The sequence below is a fragment of the Lichenostomus cassidix genome, chromosome Z (assembly GCF_008360975.1).
Source record: "Lichenostomus cassidix isolate B80296 chromosome Z, HeHo_3.0, whole genome shotgun sequence".
NCBI classification, from domain to species: Eukaryota; Metazoa; Chordata; class Aves; order Passeriformes; family Meliphagidae; genus Lichenostomus; species Lichenostomus cassidix.
This window is the reverse complement of record NC_139511.1, coordinates 50655720-50679248: the sequence shown is the minus strand read 5'-3', so window position 1 is coordinate 50679248 and position 23529 is coordinate 50655720. Positions and strand designations below refer to the sequence as shown.

At 40.5% G+C, this 23529-nt stretch overlaps 1 protein-coding gene across 1 annotated transcript in view; it reads left to right on the top strand.

Moving 5' to 3' along the window:
• The first annotated feature begins 2469 nt into the window (after positions 1-2469).
• The window catches only part of FAM169A (family with sequence similarity 169 member A), a 36175-nt gene continuing 15115 nt past the window's right edge, over positions 2470-23529 (top strand). Inside the window, exons 1-6 of the mRNA XM_085042303.1 lie at positions 2470-2553; positions 17030-17167; positions 18675-18774; positions 19854-19939; positions 21278-21449; positions 23293-23472. Of these exons, the coding sequence (XP_084898429.1) occupies positions 17033-17167; positions 18675-18774; positions 19854-19939; positions 21278-21449; positions 23293-23472 (673 nt within the window). The 5' untranslated portion in view covers positions 2470-2553; positions 17030-17032. The remainder of the gene's footprint in view (positions 2554-17029; positions 17168-18674; positions 18775-19853; positions 19940-21277; positions 21450-23292; positions 23473-23529) is intronic.

Below are 23529 nucleotides of genomic sequence, written 5' to 3'. Positions count from 1 at the left end.
GGCTGGATTCCAGGTGCCCACCAAAGCCGCTCTTTCACTTCCCTTCTCAGCTGGACAGGGGAGAAAGAGTATAACAAAAAGCTTCTGGGTTGAGATAAGGAGAGGGAGAGATCACTCATCTGTTAATGTTATGGGCAAAACAGACTCAAATTGAGGAAAATTAATTTAATTTCTTACCAATCCAATCAGAGTAGGATAATGAGAAAGGACCCCAAATCTTAGAAACACTTTGGCCCAAATCCCTCCCTTCTTTCCAGGCTCATCTTAACTCCTGATTTTCTCTACCTCCATCACCCAAACAGCACAGGGTGACAAGGAATGGGGGCTGTGGTCAGTTCACCATATGTTGTCTCTACTGTTGTATCCTCCTCAAGGGGAGGACTCCTCACACTCTTCCCCTGCTCCAGCCATGGGGTCCCTCTTAAGGAAAACACTCCTCCCCTTTCTCCAGTATGAGCCGTTCCCATGGGTTGCAGTTCTTCATAAACTGCTCCAGAGTGGGTTCCTCACATGGAGCTCAGTCTTTCAGGAACACACTACCCCAGGCTGTGTTGCCCCAAAGGATCACAAGTCCTGGCAGCAAACTTCTTCCAGCACGGGCTACTCTCTCCACAGGTCCACAGGTCTTGGCAGAAGTTCGCAGGATTTGGCAAGTCTTGACAGAAGTTCCAACATTGGGTTTCCCATACAGTTGCACCTCTTTTGGGCATCCACCTGCTCCAATGTGAGATCCACCACAGGCTTCAAGTGGCTCTCATGTTCCACCATGGGCAGTGAGGGAGTATTTGCTCTGGTGCCTACGGCACCTCCTCCACCTCCTTCTTCATTGTCCTCAGCATCTGCAGAGCTGTCTCTCACACAACCACAGAACAAGCTGAATTGGAAGGGACCCACAAGGATCATCGAGTCCAGCTCCTGGCCCGGCACAGCACCATCCCCAAGAATCACACCACGTGCCTGAGAGCGTTGTCCAAATGCTTCTTAAATTATGTCAGTCTTGGTGCTGTGACCACTCCTCTGGGGAGTCTGTTCCAGTGCCCAACCACCCTCTGGATGAGGAACTTTTTTCCTAATATTCAATCTGTATCTCCCCTGACACAACTCCAGGCCCTTCCCTTAGGGCCTGCCTCTGATCACCACAGAGAAGAGAATAGTTTCTGCCCCTCTTCCCCTGATAAGGAAGTCGTAACTGCAATGAAGTCTAAGCTCAGTCTCCTCTAGCAGGAGAAGAACAGACAGGTGACCTCAGCTGCTCCTCATACAGCTTCACCCCAAGGCCCTTCACCACCTTTGCTGCCCTCCTTTGGATGCTCTCCAATAGCTTTATGTCTTCTCTCACACGTTCTCACTCCTCTTTTGGGCTGGAGGTGTGCAGGTTGCTGTCTCCCTTCTCAAATATATTACCCCAGAGGTGCTACTGTAATCACTGATGGGCTTGGCCTTGGCCAGTGGCAGGTCCTTCTGGGAGTCATCTGGCATGGACTCTGTCAGACACGGGGGAAGTTTCTGGCATCTTCTCAGAGAACTCACTCCTGCAGCCTCCCCATGACCAAAACCTTGCCACACAAACCCGATACACTAGGACATGCATATAAATCATTATAAATACACTGGATATCTGCTCCTCTGGTCCCTGGAGTGAGACCTGTCCTAGGCAGATAACACTGAGAAGCCCTTGAAATGACTGCTGTCCCCCATATTGGGCAATATGGGGGACAACTCCAATTTGTGCCCAGCCTCCTCTGTCTCACAGATGTTACCACAGGTGTGCACCAACTACTTCCCACTCTCAGAACAAACCATCATGGCTAGAAAGCGAGGGTACAGTTTACAGCCAGAGTCAAGGGCAAGTGCTGTCCTCTCACAAACACCTTCATTTGATTTTGTTGTTCTTCAGTTCCCTGGCATGCAGGTCTTCTTGGGGGTGGATAGTCAGGTGCTGTGGCCAGAGGTGTCAGTGCTGGGGAACAGGAATTAGTGTTCTGTTTTGAAAACATGCTTCTGCCAGTAACTGAGTTCAATCAGCACCCCAATTTGGTGAACAGGAGCAGCGGTTAGGCCTCAGGCTGGGTCCATGAGGCCACCTTTCGTGCAGAGGGGATACTCCATCCCTAGCTTTGTAGTGAGCTACCCAGCACTAAGAGACTACGCACGGCCTTGCTCCTTCCTCCTCGCGAACTTCTGAATCAGCTCCGGGCCCCCTCTGTACGCCAGAGCCACAGACAGGTGCCACCAGCTCGGCGGAGCTGAGCGATAGCGTGGGTACCACGTGTGCCCCGCGGCTGAGCAGGACACAGGTGGCAGGGCACAGGTGGCAGGGCGGCGGCACGGGCAGCGGCGGCACAGGTAGCGCGGTGTGCCGCGGCGGGCGGGCAGCGGGAGCGGCACCACACCCCTGCGGGCGGGGGGCGTGCGGGATCCGCCATGGCGGGCGGCGCGGGGCGAGCGCCGGCTCCAGGCGTATCAGCGGGAGTGCGTCAGCGGCGAGGGGCGGGGAGGCCGCCGGGGGAGCTGATATCAGGCGCCGGGCAGCAGGACCGGGCGAAACCGGAGGTGAGCGCGGTTGTGGCGTGAACGCAGTCAGAGAGCCCGGCCGCTTCCACCTTCTTCTCCGTTTATCTCCGCGCCACCCCAGCAGGCTGCCCGGCGGGCTGAGGTGAGGCGCGGCGGGCTGTCGCGGGTAACCTGCCGAGGCGTCCCGCATCTCCGCAGCGCGGGCGGGCCCGGCGGCGCGGGACGCGGAGAGCGCTCGGCGGCCGCGGGGCGCGCTGCCCGGCGGGAGGCGGTGGGCGGGCCGGGCTGGCCGCTGCCCCGCGGCCCCTCGCCCGCGGCGAGCGCCAGCCGTCTGTCCGCATCCCCGCCCGCGTCCCATCGCCGCACCCCGCGGGCCGCGCTCCAGCCCCGGGGCAGTGTCCGACCCCGCCGCCCACCGCTGCCATCGCATCGGGCAGGGCCGCGCCGAGCTGGCCGCCGCGGGGCCCGCGGGCGATGGGCGATGGGCGATGGGCGATGGGCGGAGGCGGCTCGGCCGGGCGGTGGGACCGGGCAGGCTCCCCGCGGCGGGGGCGGCACGGCCCGGCTCGACCCTCTCTCCGCCGCGCCCGGCCTTCCCGGGGCTTGCGGCGCGCCGAGTTCGGTGTGAGTTCTGGCCGGCCCACTCCGCGTTGGCCAGGACCAGCCATCTTTTGTGGGGTCTTCTATTGTAGCGTTGAAATTCACGTATTATAGCCATGCATAGGTGTAAGATGCATTATACATCCATGTACCTTTACGTAGGTATGGAAACAATTGCAGTGCTACAGTTGCTGTCTCCCACAAAGATGGCTCTGTGTGTGTATACGTGCAAATATATTTGGATACTCACGGACACACACACACAAGCACAAACTCTCCTCTTTTCTTACATGTGATGTGTAAGTCTCTTTGAATTCTATTTTAAAGTAGGGTTGATTCATTCCTCTTAAAACACAGGGAAGCATCTTGCCTAAGATACCCGTTGACATAGCTTTGCTATTCTGCTTATGAGTGTTAAATGCAGCCTGCGAAAGTGGGTTATGCTGAGAGCTAGAGCAAAAGGTTTTACTAGCATTAGTGGAAAAAAAAATATTAACTCACCAATTTTATAAATGTATTAATGCTCTGTTTAGAGAAAACCATTAAAGAATTATCTTTGTGCTCTTCTGAGCTGTGGAGTTTTCAGTGACTAATAGTCAGAAATTTGGAAAACTAGCCTTTGGTGTGGAGACGCCATTCAGCTGATACTTGCTTTTTCGTGTAAATACTGCAGGAGAGGAGAGCTTTATTCTTGTTCTGCATAACTGGACTTACTCATTTTATGAATTGAACTGCACCATTGGTCACAGCCTAGTATAGAGCCCACCAGTTTTTATGGGGAATAAGCATTGTGTCAGAGTGATCAGTATAATAAAATCAGTGTTGCTTCACTGGAGGACATATAAAAGATTGCTGTGGATTAGACTGTTCATGGTCTTCCTCCTCCATCAAACTCTATGGGAACTGAGTGCATCTTCTCTCTGTTTCCTGAACCACACAAATACCTTTCTTGTTTAATTGACCTCTGCTTGATTTAGGTACCAAGGAACTCTTACATTTTGTCTTTATGGTGTCTAGTGAAAAAACATTTAAGCACCTGTTTTGTGGAAAAATGGTGGGGCAGAGAGTGGTTTGTATGATCAGTGTTTAAATTCAGGTGTTATTGATGTCAGTGAGCATCTCAATTTCAACACTCTTTTTTGAGCTGCTGATAAAGCAGGCAGGTTTCTAAGTTCTTTTCTTGTTTCTGTTTCCCCAGTCTGACATTCCTTATCATTTTGTGTGTGTCGAATCAAATGTTTCATGGTGTCTGTCTTTCTTGTTACACAAGATGAGTAATTAAAATGGGATTCTACTATACTTTTACACTACCTCTCCAGAAACACGTGATCCAGAACACTTTTTGGAGTGTTACATAACTAGACACTTTATAAAGGGGCATTGCTCTGCAAAATTATTTGGAAAATACTCTTAATTTCTTCAGTATAATACATCAAGGTAGATAGTATCTCTTGGATTTAATAATCAAAATGTGCAGGTTTGTATGTGTATGGGGTTTTTTCTTTTTTGATGTCATTAGCATTGTAGAGATAATACAGCTCAAAATTATCTTAAAGCTCTTCTTATCCACACACTGTATGAGCACAATTTGTTTTAAATAGTTGTAGTTGCATATCTAGTCCAGTGCAGAGTCTTTGCCAGTGAAAGATGGAGGAAGTTCACTTCAGTGTTAAGGCTGACACTTATTAATGCTTTTATTTTCACGTTTGGTGCAAAAATCACTAAAAGAAAAACATGGGATTTGGTGGCAGAGAAGCTCATCAGAGTAGAAGACCCCTTTACTTGCTTTGTCCTTATGCTCTCCTGAATTATATAAAATATACTTTAGGTATGATAAGGCTTGGTATCAGTCTCTATTTTCTTCCAATCAATGAATATCAAGTAGTAGTGATCATTTAAAAGTGTTACCAATTATGTTTCTAAGCTTCAGGTACAAATAGCAGCGTTAGAGCTGCAGTAATGTCTACTTAGGCTTATTTTCACATTGCCATGCCTTAAGTATTTTTTCCATGAAAGATACTAGCTTCTTGTATCCTCATGGATAAATACCTTACTCCTGACTCTCAAGATTGCACTAATTCATCACGTTGTATCAACTATACATGCCAGAAAGCCCCAGTCATCCTTCTGTCTATTAAAGTTTGGGATATCAGTAGTAGAGGTGTGCACTTTCCTTTGGAACTGCTTTTGTCAATGCCTGTCTCTTGGGTAATCATTTTGTAACCTGTTGAAAAACAAAAAAACTTTTCTTACAATAGAAATGGGTTTAAAAAAATAAATTGTTCAATCAGAATTCAACCCTCCTTTCAAATTTACGCTTCCAGGTGTTGCAGTGTGGATTAAACAAGTCTGAGTGGAAAAGCCTGCTTTAATGTGTTTCCTCTATTGCATTGTTTTAAATATGACCAAAATGGCATATGCAGTGTCTTTGTAGCTGTTCTCTTGCACTCTTGCAGTTTTGTCTGCTATTGCTGAATTTACTTTTTTTTCTGGAAAATGGGATGTGACATCATATATTTATTTAATCCTTATAAATGTAGTTGGTGTACTCCAGTGGCTCTGAGATTTCAGAGAGGCTTTTAAATACCTTGCTAAAATATGTAAAAGAATCCTGTCCCAAAAGGGTCATGAGCTTTCAAATCTTTCTTAGAATCTCAATACAATTAGTAAGAATTTTCAGGACTAACATACCTGTTTCTTAGTTTCTAAGTTAACTGGAAAACCTACTATTGTTTTAAATGATACATATAGAAGTTCAGATTATTTGTTGAATTGGAAATCTAAGAAAATCCATTTCTCTGAATTGTATACTGGACTGTGTTGTGCCACTATTCGAAGTAATAGCTTTGATTTTGGATTTGTTTTCAAATATGAGTTGTCCTTCTCTTTGTCTTGTACTTTGTATTGTATTTTGTAGTACATTAACATTTTATGTCAGAGTACTGTAGGATGGGACCTTCATATTCATAGGGCCAGCATATTGTGCTACTGCCTATGACTAGAAATTGTTTATGGACCAGGATGAATTGATTTCACTGTTACCCTTTCTTTTGGGCTTCCTCAAAGCATATGAAGTAAGGTTGGTTAAATGGGTTTCTTTAATTCTGTGGATCACTGAAGAGAAAGAATAATCAGTAAAGGTGTGGTCTCTGTCGAATCAGTTGCCCCAGAGGCAGTGCTAGAAGAATATACCCAGTTCAGAAATTCTGGCAGTGGCTCTGAGCCTGCTACTGCACCAGCCTTTCCCCAGCACTGAGAATCGGTGAGCTTCGAATGGTATGAAATGCTGCCTTCACCCTAACTGACTTCATGCTTCTGTTACACCAGGTGTAAAAATGTGAAGCATGTTTAAGTTAGTAATTGTTTTGCTGGAAGACCGGTTGGCTGTTTTGCAGGCAGCAAATTCTGCAAATAGAAATGTTTTCTAGCTTGAATAATATTTCTCACAGCTGTTGTAGAATTAGCCATAACCATTGCCGGGGAATTTGAGTAATTTGTGAGTTGGTAATGATAAAATAGATGGGGATTTTAACAATAGCAATGTAAATATTACTGCAGCACAGCACAGACAGCTTAAAAGAATTTTAAAATGTTGGATTAATTTCTTTCTTTTGGTACCTCACCCCTGAGAGTTTATGTTGTCAACCTTTAGTCTGAAGCTGCAGAAAGGAGTTTTTTGAAGGAGCAGGAGGTAATAAGCTGATTGCTGGCAACTCAGGCTTAAGCTGAGCACTGATTTAGGGTTAGTATAAAGAGTTAGCAGTGCTAATACTGTTCTTTTTGTTGTTGGGGTTTTTTTGTCTGTTGGTTTGGGGTTTTTGTTTGTTTGTTTTCTTTTTGACAAAGTAGCGTGTGGGGTATGTTCACATGTATGAGTAGCTTTACTTGTCCAAACCCACCATTAAAAATCAAGTAATGTCTGCATTTCAGAGAAGGTAAGTTATTGAAGTTTTAAAGCTGTTTGTTTGTTTCTTTTTTCAAAAATTCAGGTACACCCATAATGCGATTGCCTAGGTGCTAGAAGATGTAGGTTAGAAGTTTGAATCTTACAAATGTGTGTTGTAGTGAGAAGCATGGGAAATGCAGTATGTTGACAGAAGCTTGTAAGTTCTTGGAATGGAGATGAGGGCAGATGACATGAGGGAGGAGGTTGTGTGTGAATTCCTTTCTGCTGTTAGAGACATTCTTGATAAAATTTGCAGACACAGAACTTCAGTCCTGTAGTAACATGTTTACTGATACCTTGTGGATGCACATTACTGGATGGCTTTTTGTAACATGGCTGTCATGGGTTGAACAAAACCAGAAGTGGCTATACCCAGACAAATATGGGAAACAAAAATTAACCGTCTGCAAGTATGAGACTGCTGAAATAAAAGGCAAACACAGAGCTGCTCAGGAATCAGTCTGCTAAGGATTTTGTTAAATATTGGTTTGGGTGACAGGAAATATGAACACCGGGGGAAGAAATTCATTTTGGAGAAGAGAGACATAAGTCAGTTGGTGTCTGAACAGATTCTTGGTTCTGATTCTGACCAATGAAATACTCTTTTTGATGTTTTATTCCTTTCTTTTAGGAAACAAGCACCTCCTTTGTTTTGGGAACAGGATTTCTACACAAATAAATACCAGATCTTCCTACATTTTTTTTCTAGTAGCTGGAGCAGCTTGCAAGATTGCCTGATTCTTTTCTATCTTCTTAATCATATCAATACTAGGTTTACATATTATTTTGTTACTTGCTTATTTTTCAGAGGATGGAGTTTACATCTAGTTTTCTAGTTTTAATTCATATGTGCCTTTTTTCTATCCTTCTGAAGGTGGGATGAGAAAGATAAACATAGTCACTGCTGACTACCAACGGTGAGCTAGATGGGATAGTGTGTTTTTGTGGCTTTTGTAAAGGTGAGAAAGTAGTGGTGCTGTTTTGCATGGATATACAGAACCGTTTACAGCTACTACTGTATTTGTGAGAATGGTCTCTGTCACCTGGGATGGTAACTTGAAATACCTCTTCATAAAATGACTGGGCTCAGACTGGACTAAGTAATGACTCCTTATCCTGTCTGTGGCCCAAGCATGCTGTCTAAAAGCCTGACTACATCCTTTGAACCATGTTTTTGATGTGTGTGATAATCTTGACAAATGACTTTCACTTTACCTTTCCTTTGAGAAAGGCAAGGTAAAATTCTTTCTAATTATGTCCCTAGTTCTTTTGGAGCATTCCCACACTGTTTTGGTAACACAGACTACTTTGTGAGTATGCCTGTGAAGTTAGTCATCTTATAGTTCATAATTTGTTGTGCAAAGCAGCTGAAATAATTTGCTACAGTTGAACACTGAGCACAAATAGCATATAACATTCAGAATTTGCTCATATTAAATACTGTATTTTTAGCCATCTGTCGTCTTCTGAAGATAATTGTAGTATCTTCAAGATGCTGGAGTTGGTTCAAGAATTTGGAGATAGCTGCCTATTCCCATCCTGGAAAAAAATCTATGGTGATGTTTAAATTCTCACTGCTCCAAATGTGTTATACTTACTGTCTTGCTGCTTTCAGAATTTTGATCCTCAGGCTGTTGTAAATGGGCCATAGGGCCATACAGTGGGACTCTGAAGCATCTCAATTCTGTGTGCTTGTTGGTTTGCAAGAAAGTTTTATGGCTGGCTGACAGGGGTCTCTTGTTGCAGCCTTGTTTATTTGCATGCCTGTGTCCAAGAACATCTCATGTTAATTTCTATTCCCCTCTCTGCATTTTCATTTGAATCACCCACAAAACCAAGGCAGTAGCTGCTTTCTTAGTTCTATGCTATTTTCCTAGTTGTAGGTTTCCTTCTGCAAATGACATTAAAAAGCAGGCAAAACTAGCAAAACCACCTACAGATAATTTAAACAAGACAAAAAGAGATTGAATACTGCTTAACTGTTGAATTTCCTACAGCTTGTCTACTGAAAGCCAGACTTCATGTGACATAGTTGTTCAGACTACTGTTTTAGTAACTCCTTGGGCATGGAGACTGTGATTGCAAAGATGAATCACCTGGTCCTCACTGTCAGTAGCCACAGACACCATCACTTGAATTTCCACGTGGAATGTTCTCAAAGCAGCCAGAAAGAGAGTTGCTGTTCTTTGGCTGATGAGAAGGAACTCATTAGACTGTGCTAACACGTATCTGTGATTGGCTAATCTAATCTGTGCAGCTTTGACGTCCGCCCCAGTTGTGGGGATAGGGGATAGGACAGCACAACCAAGCATTTTAGAAATAGATACAAATGTGTACATAGGGTTACTGCAACTGCAGTCTCACCGTGCTGTTAGGTTAGTTATGTTAGGCTGGATAGTCCACCGTCTACCCAGATTTGGTGGTTTCTGTTGTCTGTTGTTTTCTTTTCTAAGAATGGTAAAAAAATAGCTTTCTTTTTTGTTCTTATCTCTGAAATCACTAGATGTATTTATGAGATGGCCCTTGCAAACCAGTGGGATAATGTTAGAGGAGGATATGCAGGTTTGAAAATGGAAGAAGTTGCCAAGAAACGTGGGTGCCAAGTGGGAGTAAGAGATGGTCTTCCGATAGCAAGCAGCAAATTAAGCTTTAGAATATTGCCTTGTTAGGTGCCTGGAGAAGCAGGAGGCAAACCTATGGAAACTGTGGAAGACGAGCTGGGGTAAGAGCAGTGTGGCTGTGTGTGTCCCAGGTGGCCCATCAGCCACCTGTGAAGAGAGGCTGTGTGGGGGCTATTAGTGCTCAGCCACAGGAAGGTCATTAAGATCTTTAGGAGCAGATGGTGTAAGGTCTAAACTGCAGGGGCAAAATTAGAGGGTACTGAGGGTGGAACTGGAGAACTGCATGCTAACTGCTTCAAACTGGTGAGGCATGGAAGGGGAAAAGAGTAGTAACCAGAGAGGAAAGGTGGGTCATTAGGGGTATCTGTATGGGGTTTGGTATTATTTTCTTAGCCCCTAAACAGGTTTTTCATGTAGTGAAGGAGAGTTAGAGGAAAGTGGAAAATTGGAAAGGAGTGCTGAACACTGGAAAGATCAGATGTATGTCAGGGAGAGGCAGATACAGCCAGGTGGGATTATTGCTTTGTGAATCTTTCTGTCTTTTACATGTTAGTTATTTTCAAACACAGCTGGAATGGTACTCATTTTATGTATGGATATATTCACCTTGAACCATAGTAGTTGAAAGGGAAGGCATGAAAGGTTTCTCTAAAAAAACCCTAATTTTCCAGATTAATTGTGTATATTTTGAGCAGTCTCAAACACAGAATTTTTAGTTTATCGCTGGCACATTTTCATTGTAGGAAACACTTGTGCATATTAGTTTCCCAAACTCCCTGTTTAAGGAAATGCTCTTCAAGAAAACAGACGATAATCTCATTAAAATGTGAGACTGTAGAAAAATGTAAATAACAGGTTAGTAGTTTGAATACTGAAAATCTTAGTTGTTGATTAAACAAACTAATATAATATCTAATTTAAATCACTTGAGTAAAATGCCAGTGGTGTTACACAGGTGCCTAACTGGGAGAGGGAATTTGCATGTCTTCTCCTAATGCTACCCTGTCACCTTTAATTGAAAGAAGTCAGATCCAAATACTTTATTTTTTTTAATGTGGAGGACTCTTCCTCTTCCTGTCCTTGTTCATGTTTCATTTGATAAGAGAGTGTTCAAACCCAGTATTTAGAACTTCTGACCACGGTTCTTGCTGGGGAGTTGAATCCTGTATGTAGATTTTGTGATTCTGTGCTATACATGTAAATTGAAGTTACATGTGGCTAATTAATGAATGGAAAGGATTTGATGTTTTTGTTTGTTGATTTGCATTCAAATCAACAGCTTTGATTTGCGTGTCTGATAGAAAACCAGAGTTGCATAAGCTGCTTCAAGCAGATTATGGGTAATGTGGCTGGCATATTAATCCAGAGATCTTGGTTGATGTTGATGGCAATTTCTAGACCTCTGCCTTGTGTTTCCTTAAGAATTTTCTATTTGTGATTTTATAGGGTATGAATAGATGTTTGGGTTTTATGTTACTTTAAACAAAACCAAAACCCTCTTATTTTTACTTTTTTTTAAAAAAAAATTAAACTAGAGCAAATTTATCTAAGGTGGCAAGAACTTGTGTTTACAATTTATGTGCCTATATTCTTGAAAAATGTGAACAAAAGCTGTACTGCAGGAAAATAGTGTTTATATGCCTTAGTACTGAGGTGCGGATAATGGTTTGAAGACCTGTTGTCCAGCCCCCAATTTTGAAACTTAAAACCTAAGAAAACCTGCCTCTAAATCAGTAGTTACTTGAGTGAGGAGGGCTTGAGTTGTCTAGTCAATGTGGCAGATCAAACAGTGTGTTTTTGTTGCTACTTCAAGCTTGTATGATTTTCAAGAAATCCTAATACATACTTTATTGTCTAAAATTTAAACACCTCTTTTCTAAAATGTCTTCCTTTTCCTACAGTCAATGTACATTACATTACAGATTAAAATTAATAAAGTTTTAAGAGGTAGGGATGTTTATAAAACACAAAAGCTTTGTTACAATAGTGTTCTAAATAGACAATCATAGGACAGTTTTTCTCTATGTATTTCAATTATGTTGACTCGTGATAAACTAAGTATATACTCTTAAACATATTTAAATGACTAATTATCTTGGGCCAGGTTTAAAATAAAAAAAAAAATTACTTTTATAATTGGAAATTATGAACTTTTTAACTTAAGTATTTCAGACTATTTTTAATGAAATAAGAAAAAACTACATTTAAAAACAACCCCTCATAGTTTAAATTATTTGATGTTGAACAAAGAAGAAAAATATGAAAATGCTTTGTGTATGTAACAGCTGGTAGTAAAACCAAAGAAATATTTATTTACTTTTTCTGTTAATAGACTTTGTGCTAAGAGAGCATAACAATTTTATAAGTGGCAGATGTGATGATTTTTGTAGTTGAAGCCAGAACACTGAAAAGACTACTTTTTAAAAATTTTAAATTTTCTTACAACTTTTATGTAGTTTCACAGCTTTGACCAGACCAGCAATTAGACCTTGCAAGGTGGGAAACAAACACAGCAAAATGGAAATGGTGCTCTTGCTGCCCAGATCAAGGTCATTGCTGCTTTGGTGCATCATCAGTCTGGGCCTGGAGCATTGCTTGGGACTTCTGCAGCCCTGGCTTGGCTTTCTCTGGAACTGGTATGTGTGTGGAGATATGTGTTTAATTTGTTTATATCTCTTCTCTTGATGTGAGCCCAGGTGTAGCTCATAGCTGGTCTGGGAGATCATGGTAGGATCATGGATTATATTTTTAAAATAGAACTTGGTTTAAGGTGTGTGATGATTCGTAGGAAATGCATGGCAGTCCTTGAGTGGTTTGGTTTCAATCTGCACTTGTTGAAATAGATCAAAGCTTGGGTCAGACACCACTGCAGTTTACTTTTTGTCCGAGTAAGCCAATGGTTCATCACAGCACTGGACCTGTATTTGTATCCTGCAGGCTGGGTGTGTGTTGGTTATCTTGGCTTAGCAGAAGAGTTTTGTAGGTCATGGCCTGAGCACCCTGGTACCTGTTCTCTAAACTGCAAATCACAATTTAGAAAATACCAACTAATTAAATTGTAATTATTTATTGTTAAAACCAAATTTGAATCTGAAGATTATTCACCTGCATGGTTATTTGTCCCAGTTATTATCTTCTGTGGAAAAGGCCTTAGATGATTGTGATTTTTTTTTTTTTTTTTTTTTTTTAAGGGAAATGAGTTGTTTGGGTGAGTGGTGCTGTGTATTTCCAGTACTTGTCAAGTTCTGACACGATTTTTGTCCACATATATCATGATCTCAGTAAAGTATTTCTCACACTGGTCTCTCTAAGATCATGATTATCTGTATTTTGTAGAGGAGTTCAGGCAGATCAAGTAACATGTCTGTGTTCACATGAAGTCTGTGCTACAGCTGGAAATTCCTCTAAATCCTTATCTGTCAGCCTAACCACTAAGACTTCTCTTCCCCTGAGATAAAGGCATGCAAAACCAGTTTTAAGCTGTATTTAAGCCATCTGACATACTGTAAGAAATAACATAGCTCTTGGCTTCTTACCTTTCTGCAATTTTGTGCCAATACATTATTGAGGAACTGCAAGAAGATGAATAGATCTCTTGATTCCTGCTCAAATCCACATGTGAGCTGGAAGCTGCATCTCTCTTTCATGCTCTTCTAAGATGAAATAGGGGTTGTAGATATAATTTATAACTAAACCAATTCATAATGTTGCCTACTTATCCCGTGTTTGTTTTTTTTTAACCCTAATGCAAACAGTAATAAAGGTTTTGTGAATAAAGAAGTGCCTGTGTTGCACAGGAATGGGTTCACTCATCCTGTTAAATGTGGGTTTTGTTGGTGTTCCATGAATTGATCTGTTACCCTCTGGTGCTGCAGCTGTTCGTAAAAAAGGACGTGCCATTTCTCGTGTAATAGCTTGCATAATGCTGACAAGGAAGGAAGTAATGTGATTCCACATTACAGCAAATATTGTTCCTGTGATTTTAATACACAAAACCATTAATACTATTTTGTGAAATGGTATGTTTTTGAAGAGTGTAAGATTTGTTTTACTTCACTTGAAAAATGAAAAGCTTAAGTTGCCTCATTTGAACAATAAAATAATTTTTCTCCCCCCCCCTCCAAACACACACTTCTAATATGCTTTTTTGTACAAATGGTCATGATGAGTTTGGTTGCTTAGGGCTACGTTGCATGTGCTCAGTCAGCCTGACTGTGTGCTAACCAATTGGAGTGGTATCCCATGAGCAGAGCATGGTTGTGCAATGTGTGACAGGGATTTGACCTGACAGTTTTACAGTAATGCAATGCATGCAGGTTTAGAGCAACAAAAAGGGGCATGAGGGATTGCATGGCAGCAACCTGTGCTATTCCTGCTGTCTCTGCAGCAAAAGATGTGTTTATGCTCTAGTCAAGAAAACCTGAAATGCTGTTTTCTCCTGCCCTTTTTTTCTCCCTTCCTTTGCTTGAGGCTAAATGTGGAGCCATCTGTATTTTTACTTTGTTTAAAATACTGACAAACCAACTGTGTTTTAGTGAGAGATATATATTAATTCGTTACTGTTGGAAGCCATTTCATTTGTCTTTTGTTGGTTATTTTGCATTTCAAAGTTGAGATGCTTGCATTTTGTATTGTGAACTACTTTCTTATGCTTTGCTGTAGCTTAGCATGGAATGTTCTGCTTTCATCACTTGTTTAATGCTTTTGTTATAACTTGATAACTTTGTGAACAGTTACTGATTTCTTCAGGGTTGTTGTGAACTTAAATGTGAACTATTTCTGACCTTATCAACACTGCTACAAAATACATCATGCAAGTGTATGAGAGTTTGTAACTTCACATGTCTAATCTGCTGCGTGGTGAAAAAGATAAATGGTTATTTCGGAGGGGTGCTGAGTAGGTTTTACTTGGTTTAGTCTTGAAGATTTCTCTGTATTGTTTTCTTTTGCATAACACATTTGCTGTAAATGTCGTGAAAGAAGTTGAAAGTAACTACTGTGAATTGAGAGTAAATAAAATCTAAGCTTACCATGAGAAATTAGGTAGCCCAAATAGCAAACAGAAGAGAGTTCAGTGAATGATTTTGAGGGTAATTTAATGAATATATTAGTTAGCCTTTTTTTCTGTATAAACAGAGACACGGTTGCTGCTTTTATTTTCGTAGTGGTGTAGTGGAACTCAGATAATCTGCTGGATTTCTTGTTGCATGTTTTCTGCTTTGGTCCTGCATTATTTTATTCTAAAAAAATTTCAGGAATTATTACCTAGAGGCTTAAAGTTATAGTTTGAGGCTTGTTTGTCTGTTTGTCATGTAATAATGAAAGCTCAGCTCAATTTCTCTGTTAATAGCAGAGTTATCTAAGCACTTCAGTATTTCTTTAATAATAGAGGGGGTTTCCTTTTCTGCCAGCATACAGAAAATTAAATTTCATATTTTTCACATAGCTGTATTGATTTACTGCAGAATTTACCTGGCCTGTTGCAATTAACCAGGTGGTAAATCCATCCTCTTGTAGAAGTGGTGTCATGTAATCTCATACTTCCCCTTGCTTTTCTTGTAACACACTTATGTCAGCACAGTCTGTGCAGTATTGCTGGTGTGTTTGAGAACTGTAGTATGGGCAGGTAATCCATATCTGCTGCAGATGAGGACACCAGTGATGGGTGGATTTCAGCCCTGACAGCAGCTCCTCTGTCTGCTGTGCATTGCTGCTGCATTCAAAAGTGTGTACACCTCACCTTTGGCTTTGGAAAACAGTTTGCTTGCAAACACGAGGAGCCAAAGGAGTTGGTATTAGCAAGTGCAGGGGCAGCCCTGAATTATGGGAAGAAACAAGTGGACAATTAAGAGATGCAGAAGAGTATCTGGTAGGGTCAGTGGGCAATAGTGAGAGCAATGTGAGAGGCTGTAAGGGAAGGCAGGAGAAAATGCAAATAACAGCTGAGGGGAAGGAATGACCTGAATTTGAAAGGAAATGTCTGTGAGGAATGCTTGTGTGTATCTGAACCATAGCATTCAGGGAAAACATTAATGTTTTCCTCAGCAACAATGTTAAAGGTGGTAGTTGTAGATGCCAATAAAGTCATGTCCAAGTTGGTTGTTCAGTGTTAACAGGGGAAAAAAATCTGTTTTTTTAGAAGGAGCAGCCTCTTCAATCAACTTAATAGTAGCATATTATTGCTGTTTAAAAGCTTTTAAAATGTAGACTTTAATTGCTACTTGATTGAGTCAGAATAAGAAATCCTTGTGCACTTGATTTACCTGTGTCAGTAGAATAATGAGTGGTGGGTTAAACAGAGGGGACTGAAGATAAAGGTGAAAAAAAACATTGCACACTAGATTTTAGAATAAAACTAAAAAAAAAAGACTCCATAGTGAAGACTACAAATCATAAAACTTGTATGAAAACCTTTGTGTTTAGAGAGTTGTGTGGTGGGTTGATGGGAGCTGAGCAAGACAGATCAAGATCCCTGTGTTCTTCCAGAACACCAGAGTAGGTTCCTGTGAACTTGTGTTAGTTCTTGCTTCTGAGAGTTTAAGTCATAGCTTGAAAGTAGCTGAGGAATGTATTTCTGTGTATAGTTTCATAGACCTGGAAGAGCCTTACCTGAAGAGCACAAAGTGGATCCCAGGAGCTCTTGCTCATTTTAATTTGAATCTGAGAGCATTCAAGGGGTTACTGCCACTATGGTTTGGCTTCAGTGCTCTGTTCTCGTCTTGTCACCTCCTGAAAATGTCTCTCTTTAGACTGTTGTGGGCTCTTGTCTTTAATGAGCTTGTAAATTTTCTGCTCCCAGATGAAATGCATTTGGAAGCAACCATCTGTTAGGCACACTAGCTGGCCAGTTGTTGAGAAAAATCCTAAGCAATGTTTTGGTTTCTTCAGAGATAGATTTAAAGGCAAAGTCTCAAAGTAACTCTGTCTTGTTATCTTATATGTGGTTTGCTTTTTGTTTACCACCCAGTTATTGCTTGACCTGTGACATCAAAAACATTGTGTGGGAGGGAGATAGAGCTAAGTCTGCCACCTCAAAGCAGCATGTAGTTCTGCTGCAAAAAGGGAACTTGTGTGTTGGAAATCTGCCACAACTGAAGTCTAAGGGGATCTATAGGATAATCTCATCCTTTTCTGCTTATGAGCATAGATTTGATTCAGGTATTTTTTTACAGACTGGGTGTTAATGGTCACCATCCTATTTAATCCTAAATGCCTGGAGCATTTCTACTTTGTGTCATGGATATAGAGGACTGTAGTGAGCAGCAGAGTGTGGGTGTTCAACCCAATCTTATTTACGTGTACATTTCATGTCTCAAACTACATTAATAATGTTGCTTTATTTCTCAAGAACATGTCATTCCCTGTGGATATATTGAACAATTGCAGTCATGAGGACTTGGAGAACTCAGCAGAGGACTACCTCTCCAACCTTCGGAACAGGAATCCAAATTCCCTTGAATTCTTTTCTCTGCCAGACCACCGCAAGGTAAGAACAAGCAAATGCTGTAGTACCAGCATCCTTAATGTCCTTGTAGATTTAGTATTTAAGATATCCAGTTCTATTGAATTACAGAATTATTTTATCAAAGCTTTTGTATTTTTCAATTTCAGAATTTGTGTGTTAAATTCTACTTTTGTCACTCTATAATTGGGTTTGAATCTGGATGTCAGTGACTGTGTGCTGCTTTGAGGCAATGGATCTGTATATATAAAGTAATTTTAAAAAAACCCCAAAAACCCAACCTGACTATAACCTTGAATCCTCAACTGATGAATCAAACTCTTACCTAAAAATGACTACCTCACACAGCCTCAAAACTTATCATCATCACTAGGGGTTTGTGATTTATTTGAGGTAACTGGCTCTTTTTGTATCTCAGTCCTTCTGTGTTTGGGTTCAAGTCTTGATTAATAAACTTCACTAATATCAAAAGTACTTCTTTTTTCTTTATCTGAAATATTTCATGCTGCTACTGAGTTCTAGTAGAGAATAGCTGTGACAGTTGTATGGTTTAAACACTTACCCCTTTTGTGATAGATTGGTCAGTGTCGGTTCTGTCCGGACGAATGCTTCTATTAGAACTAGTGACAATAAAACCAATGAAGTATAGCTTTAATGAAAAGTAAGTGAGCTGGGGGGATTTTCTGTGGGATCTAAAGGTCAGTGCTGCAGGTTCCTTGGCAGAAGCAAAGTCTTGACTACTTTCCTGCATTTATGCAGGTGCTGTGTGCCTAAATATTTGCTTGTATTAAGATCCTCATTTGTGGCAGTAGCATGTCATAATCAACTTAAATTAGTTAAGCAAGTCTGTCTACTGCACTATTCAGGTCTGTCAAGTTTTTTATACCTTAATAATGGAAACATGTGAATTTAAATATCAAAATGCATTTCAACAAGATACTTGATTCCTTACGTGAAGATTGTTTGACCCTTTTCATGTTTTTTATGAGGAGAAAAATCAAGTAGACAACTTCAGGTTTTTAAAATGTGTGTACTTTAAGGGAACAAAACCCTTTTCAATTTGCCTTCCTGCTGTAGCGCATTAGAACTTGTTAACAAACACAATTTTGCTATGCCAGTTTGTTTCTGTGCTTGACTGACTGCCTCATTCTTCTGTTGGCTTTGACAGCTTGCTGAGTTTGGGCTGTTGAAGTGAGCATAATGCTGGCTCTTTGCACACCTTACTTCAGTTGCGCACAGAAATGCAAACTGTTGGCAGAAGAGAGCTGTAACAGTACAAATTACTGTAGTTAAATCTGCCAGAGCTTGAGAGTCAGAGCTCTTTAGAATGTAGTTTGTCTCGAAGAAGAAATGCCTCAGTTAAGGACTGGGGTGTGATGTTTATCTTTTTCAGTTAGCTATTGAGAACTTGATTTTCAGTGTTCATCTTGTTTTCCTTCATAAACATTTTCTGTGTATTTTACTGCTGTTGTTTTAGCAAGAGTTACTGGGTTACTGAGAGTTACTGAGTTATTGTGTCTTCTTGTTTCAGGTTCCTATTAGCTTGGCATATGTGAGCTTCGTTCCTCTGTATGGTAAAGAGCAGACACACAATGTTCTTGCGCTGTTTGCACCATGGGACTCGCTCACAGGTTTCATTATAAATTTTTTATCTCTGTATTGCTATTTCTTTTTTTTTGGTGAAAAATACGTGTAACCAGGCCCTTGCTCATTTCATGCTGCTGTAGCTCATAACTTTGCAATTTGTGCATTGGTTGTTCCCTGTCTTTTTGTTCACATACTATTATTTTTTGAGGTGAATTTATATACACAAGTGCTAGAATGTTGCACACTAATCAGACCAGAACTGGACCCATTGAATTTAAAAGATATGTAGCAAAATAATATGGTGATTGTCTGGGTTATAGTACAACATTTATCTCTTGATCGCTTTATGTATGCTTCACCTCTGCAAAAGGTATTTATTGAATATTCTTACAATACATTAATTTGCCCAAGAATTGAGCTGCTTTTTTTTGATAGTGATTGATCAGCATTATGTGTAAATTTGTCTTTAGCTTGAAGTCCTAGCATAGCTCTGGATGAGATGGCATGGATTTTGAGGGTTTTCTCCTTGCTTTCTTCCTTCCTCCTTCCTGCCCTACCAGTTGTCCATGTTTCCTTCTTCCATTTAATGCCATCTTATATGATCGCCAAGTTTGCCACAAATGCTTACAGATCACACTCTTCCTGACTGCTGCTCACATGGCCATCAGGCTTCTTACATTCATCTAACTCCCTAAAACTTGCACAGTTTCAATATCAATATCCATTAACAACCTGAAAGTAAAATACATGTATGAATGAGACTCATCTTGACAGGCAGAGTTTTTAGTAGAAGGAGATCTTAGATGAAGGATAGTGCTTATATCTGAAAAAAATAGTTCCCATCACATGGCAACAAAAAAATGCATTTGTGTTTATTAGTCTCAGTTATCAAAAGAAGTTTTGGACCAGGGAACATTTCATATGGGTGGGGGTGTACAGTGCCCCATTTGTTGTGCTAGTGTAGTAGGAGCTACATTAATATAGTGCCATCTATGATGGCATTTGGTTAGGTGTTAATTTGGTTACTACAGTGTTATTCCTGATTATTTAGTAGCTTTAATGAATATGTTTCTTTTGGAATGGTAAGAATCACTAACTTTTTATTTCCCTTGTTTCTTTCAAGCTGTAGCCCTGTATCTTGCTGACCAGTGGTGGTCAATTGATGACATTGTGAGAACATCTGTCCCTGCTAGACAGGGACTTCATCAGGTAAAGCACTCCAACATTCACCCAGCAATTAATCTTATACTTCAAGACAATGGCAAATAGTGTGCCAGCTATTACGTATTTTAACTTAATTTAGAAATGAGATAGCTGTCACAAGGGAATAGAGGAATAGGTTCTAGGAGAAAAGGAATCTCAATGTGAAGATAGTGTCTTGAGCAAGAATGACTTTTGTACAGCAGCTTCATATGTAGACAACTTAGATGTTAGCCGTGTTACCATTTTTTTTCTTCACTCTTAAGAATACTGTTATCTGGTTGCGTTGAAACATCTTAGTAGAATAATGTATTGTACCATAGCAGTACCTGTTGGTTTCATCAGGATACTGATAAACCAAAAATACTGTCAGGAATGTGTTTGACAGAAGCAAGTTGGAACTGGTGGCTTGCAGTGGCAATACATGAGGTTTGGAAAAGTAAGTTGCCTATTATCTGCTTTATTGTTCATCACTGACCTTTTTTACAATTATTTAACTCTGTGTAGCGTGGAGTTGTCCAAAACTGGAAATCTATGTTTTTCCAGGGGTGTAGTTTATATCTGCTCGTGAAATCAGGGTACTCATCTTTGATTTTTGCAATTTTTAAAATTTTCTGTAGAGAATTTGGCATGTAGCCTTGCTTTCCACAGACTTCTTAATGGTAGGAAAATCAGGAAAGCTGAATCTTTTACAAGAGAGATAGCTGAGACTAAGCATTGGAAGAGAGCATGGTTCTTCCTTCCTTCACAGTAAGTAGGATAGTGGTGAGCTCAAATTTCATGTGTAAAAGGAATTCTGAAGGACAGAGAAAAGGATATTGAATTCCTTATTTCATGCCACAGAAACTGTTGTAACTAGTTTTTTCACTGCATCATGTCCTGTTGCTTGCCACTCTATCAGCAGATTGAGTGTGCTGAGTCCTGCCACCCTGAGGCTCATCATTTCTCCTTTCTAAGACTTTGATTACCTGCTAGCCTGGGAATTCTGAGGCTGATGTGCTGCTATTGTTTGGTGAATATTTCTTAAGTCCAAAAACAGTTTTGAGTTAAATCATAACATTCCCACTCCACTGCCCTTCTCCTAGCTGTTATGCATTGGATTAGGAGTTACATTGAAGTAATAGAATGTTCTCTGTGGTAGTGATTTGTACTTAACCTATTACTATGGCTTCTGAGCTTCTTGCCTTATAACAAACCCCAGAGTCGCCCTGCTTTAGCACTTGCAGCCTTCCCTTGAACTCTGTCTGCAGCTGTGTTAACTGGCAACCTTGAAAAATAAGGTCTCTGATGTATAGGTATTAACTAATCTGACCAACCTTTTAAAATGTTTTTTCTGTGTTTCCTTAGGTGAAGTCCGTTGGAGAGAGGGTTGTGCTCTATGTTCTGAATCGAATTATCTATCGAACGCAAGAAATGGAAAGAGATGAGATCCCATTTCTCTGTCATGGTAGCAGCCACTATGCTAAGATCATGTGGAAGAAAGGAGAGGCTATTGGGTTCTATTCTGTTAAACCCACAGGTAGAGCACTTGAGAATTGTGGGATTTGGTTGGTATAGGGGAAGAGATAGGGAGTCTATTTGAAGAATATTGTATTACTAGGCTTTACAAGCCTTGCAAGCCTAGCTGACTTGGTGTTCTCCTGCAGTCCTAAGAGATCAAATGGTTGTTAAAATCTCTCGCAGAAATACTTGCATGCTTTAGCAATCTAAGTTCTTGTATCTCTTCATATTTACAAAACATAGTTAAAACGGTAAGAAATTTGATATACCTGAAAGCTTTTCTTTTTTCTGCTTTAGAACAATTTACAGTTGGATGGATCTTTGCCTGTCTTGAGTTAGCAAAAATTGAAGGCATTCCTTTCTAAACATTTTCAGAATTTCACCCATGTTTGGGTGTGTGTTGTACTCTCCAAATGAGTGGCCTATGTGGAAAAGACTACTCTGTAAACAGATGTTTTGAAGAGTAGTGGAGCTCTTCTAGCATCCTAAAGGGTACCCAAGTAATGTAACCTCTGCTCAAGTTTCCCTTGCTTGAAAAATGCAGACAATAATGGAATCATAGAATGACTTTGGTGGGAAGGGACCATGAAGACCATCTAGTTTTAATCCTGCTGTAATGGGCAGGGACACCTTCCACCAGACCAGGACCTCATCCAACCTGGCCTTGAACATGGGAGGGGGCATTCACAGCTTCGCAGTTTGAACACAGACGGGCCATGTGATTCAGGGATGGGGCATTCGCAGCTTCTTTGGACAATGCAGAGCCTCACCACCCTCACAGTAAAGAATTTCTTCCTAATAACCAATCTAAACCTCCTTTGGCTTAAGGCCTCTGCCCCTTATCCTGTCACTACATGACCTTGTGAAAAGTCTGTCCCTTGCTCTCTTGTAGGCTCCTTTCAGGTGCTGGAATGCCACGACTAAGTCACACCAGAGCCTTCCCTTCAGGCTGAGCTACATCAACTTTCTTAGCCTTTCCTCATGTGAGAGGTGTCCCAGCCCTCTGATTGCTCTTGTGTCCCTAAGATATGTATGTTCCTGGGTCCTAAAAAATACGAGGTTACAAAGACTAACTGGGTTGTATAGCCAACTTTGTTTCTCTTTGGCTTTGTTAGAGAAGAGGGCAACTCTTTGGCATAGTTCACACTGATTCACTGAAGGGCCTGAAAATGGATTGGCTAGTTAATGGACTGTCTTAATACAATTGTATGATATCCCTTTCTTACAGCTCAGTTCATAGGTACCCCTGGAATCCTCTGATATTGAATTACTTATGTGTAGTGTTCCATCTTTATTTAAGTTAGGATAATATGTTGTTTATGGGAAAATATAAATGTATTTTTTTTATTTTTTGTGTCTACATTTAAAAAATTGGGATAATTGTTTCAGTCTTTAAACAAGAACTGAATAAGTCTACATATTTGTCCTGAGAAGTCATGTAATCAGCATAAAAGTGTAATTAAATAATTTTCTCCTGTACTCTCCTCCATCTTTCAGCTTCATTTTTAGTATAATTTTCATATGGAACTGCATAGTGAGATTCCAAAGTGAGCCTTTCCTCTCTGTCTTGTCTATTCTTTTCTGGTACTACAGACTTTTTCTGTTAATCTATTGATATATCTTGCCAACATTATGAAGCTTACCCAAAAGAGATAATAAATGACTAATAGCAATTATTTATTTTTAATAAAGTTATACATTATTTTTATAGCTTTATATTGCTTACTGTTATATGATTTGGAATTTTTATAACTTATGGAAGTCTTTATTTTAATATGCTAAAATCCATGCTGGAGCGTGTCAGTTGGCATGCAGTTATGTCATGCATACTGATGGATATTTTTTCCCTTTGATTATTTCAGGAAGTGTTTGTAACTCTTTTCTTAAAAAGAAGTATAAGTTGCCAGTGCTCGACACAATATTTGTTAGAAAGAAACATCGTGGGAAGGACTCTGGTCTAATCATATTGGAAGACTTTGTGGATTCCTTTACTGAAGAATCTCTTGGCCTGCGATATCCACTGTCATCCTTTGTGTATACAGGCAAGCTCTTTAATTTTTACTTCTGATCTTTTTTGTGGTTTCTTTACATGTCCAGTT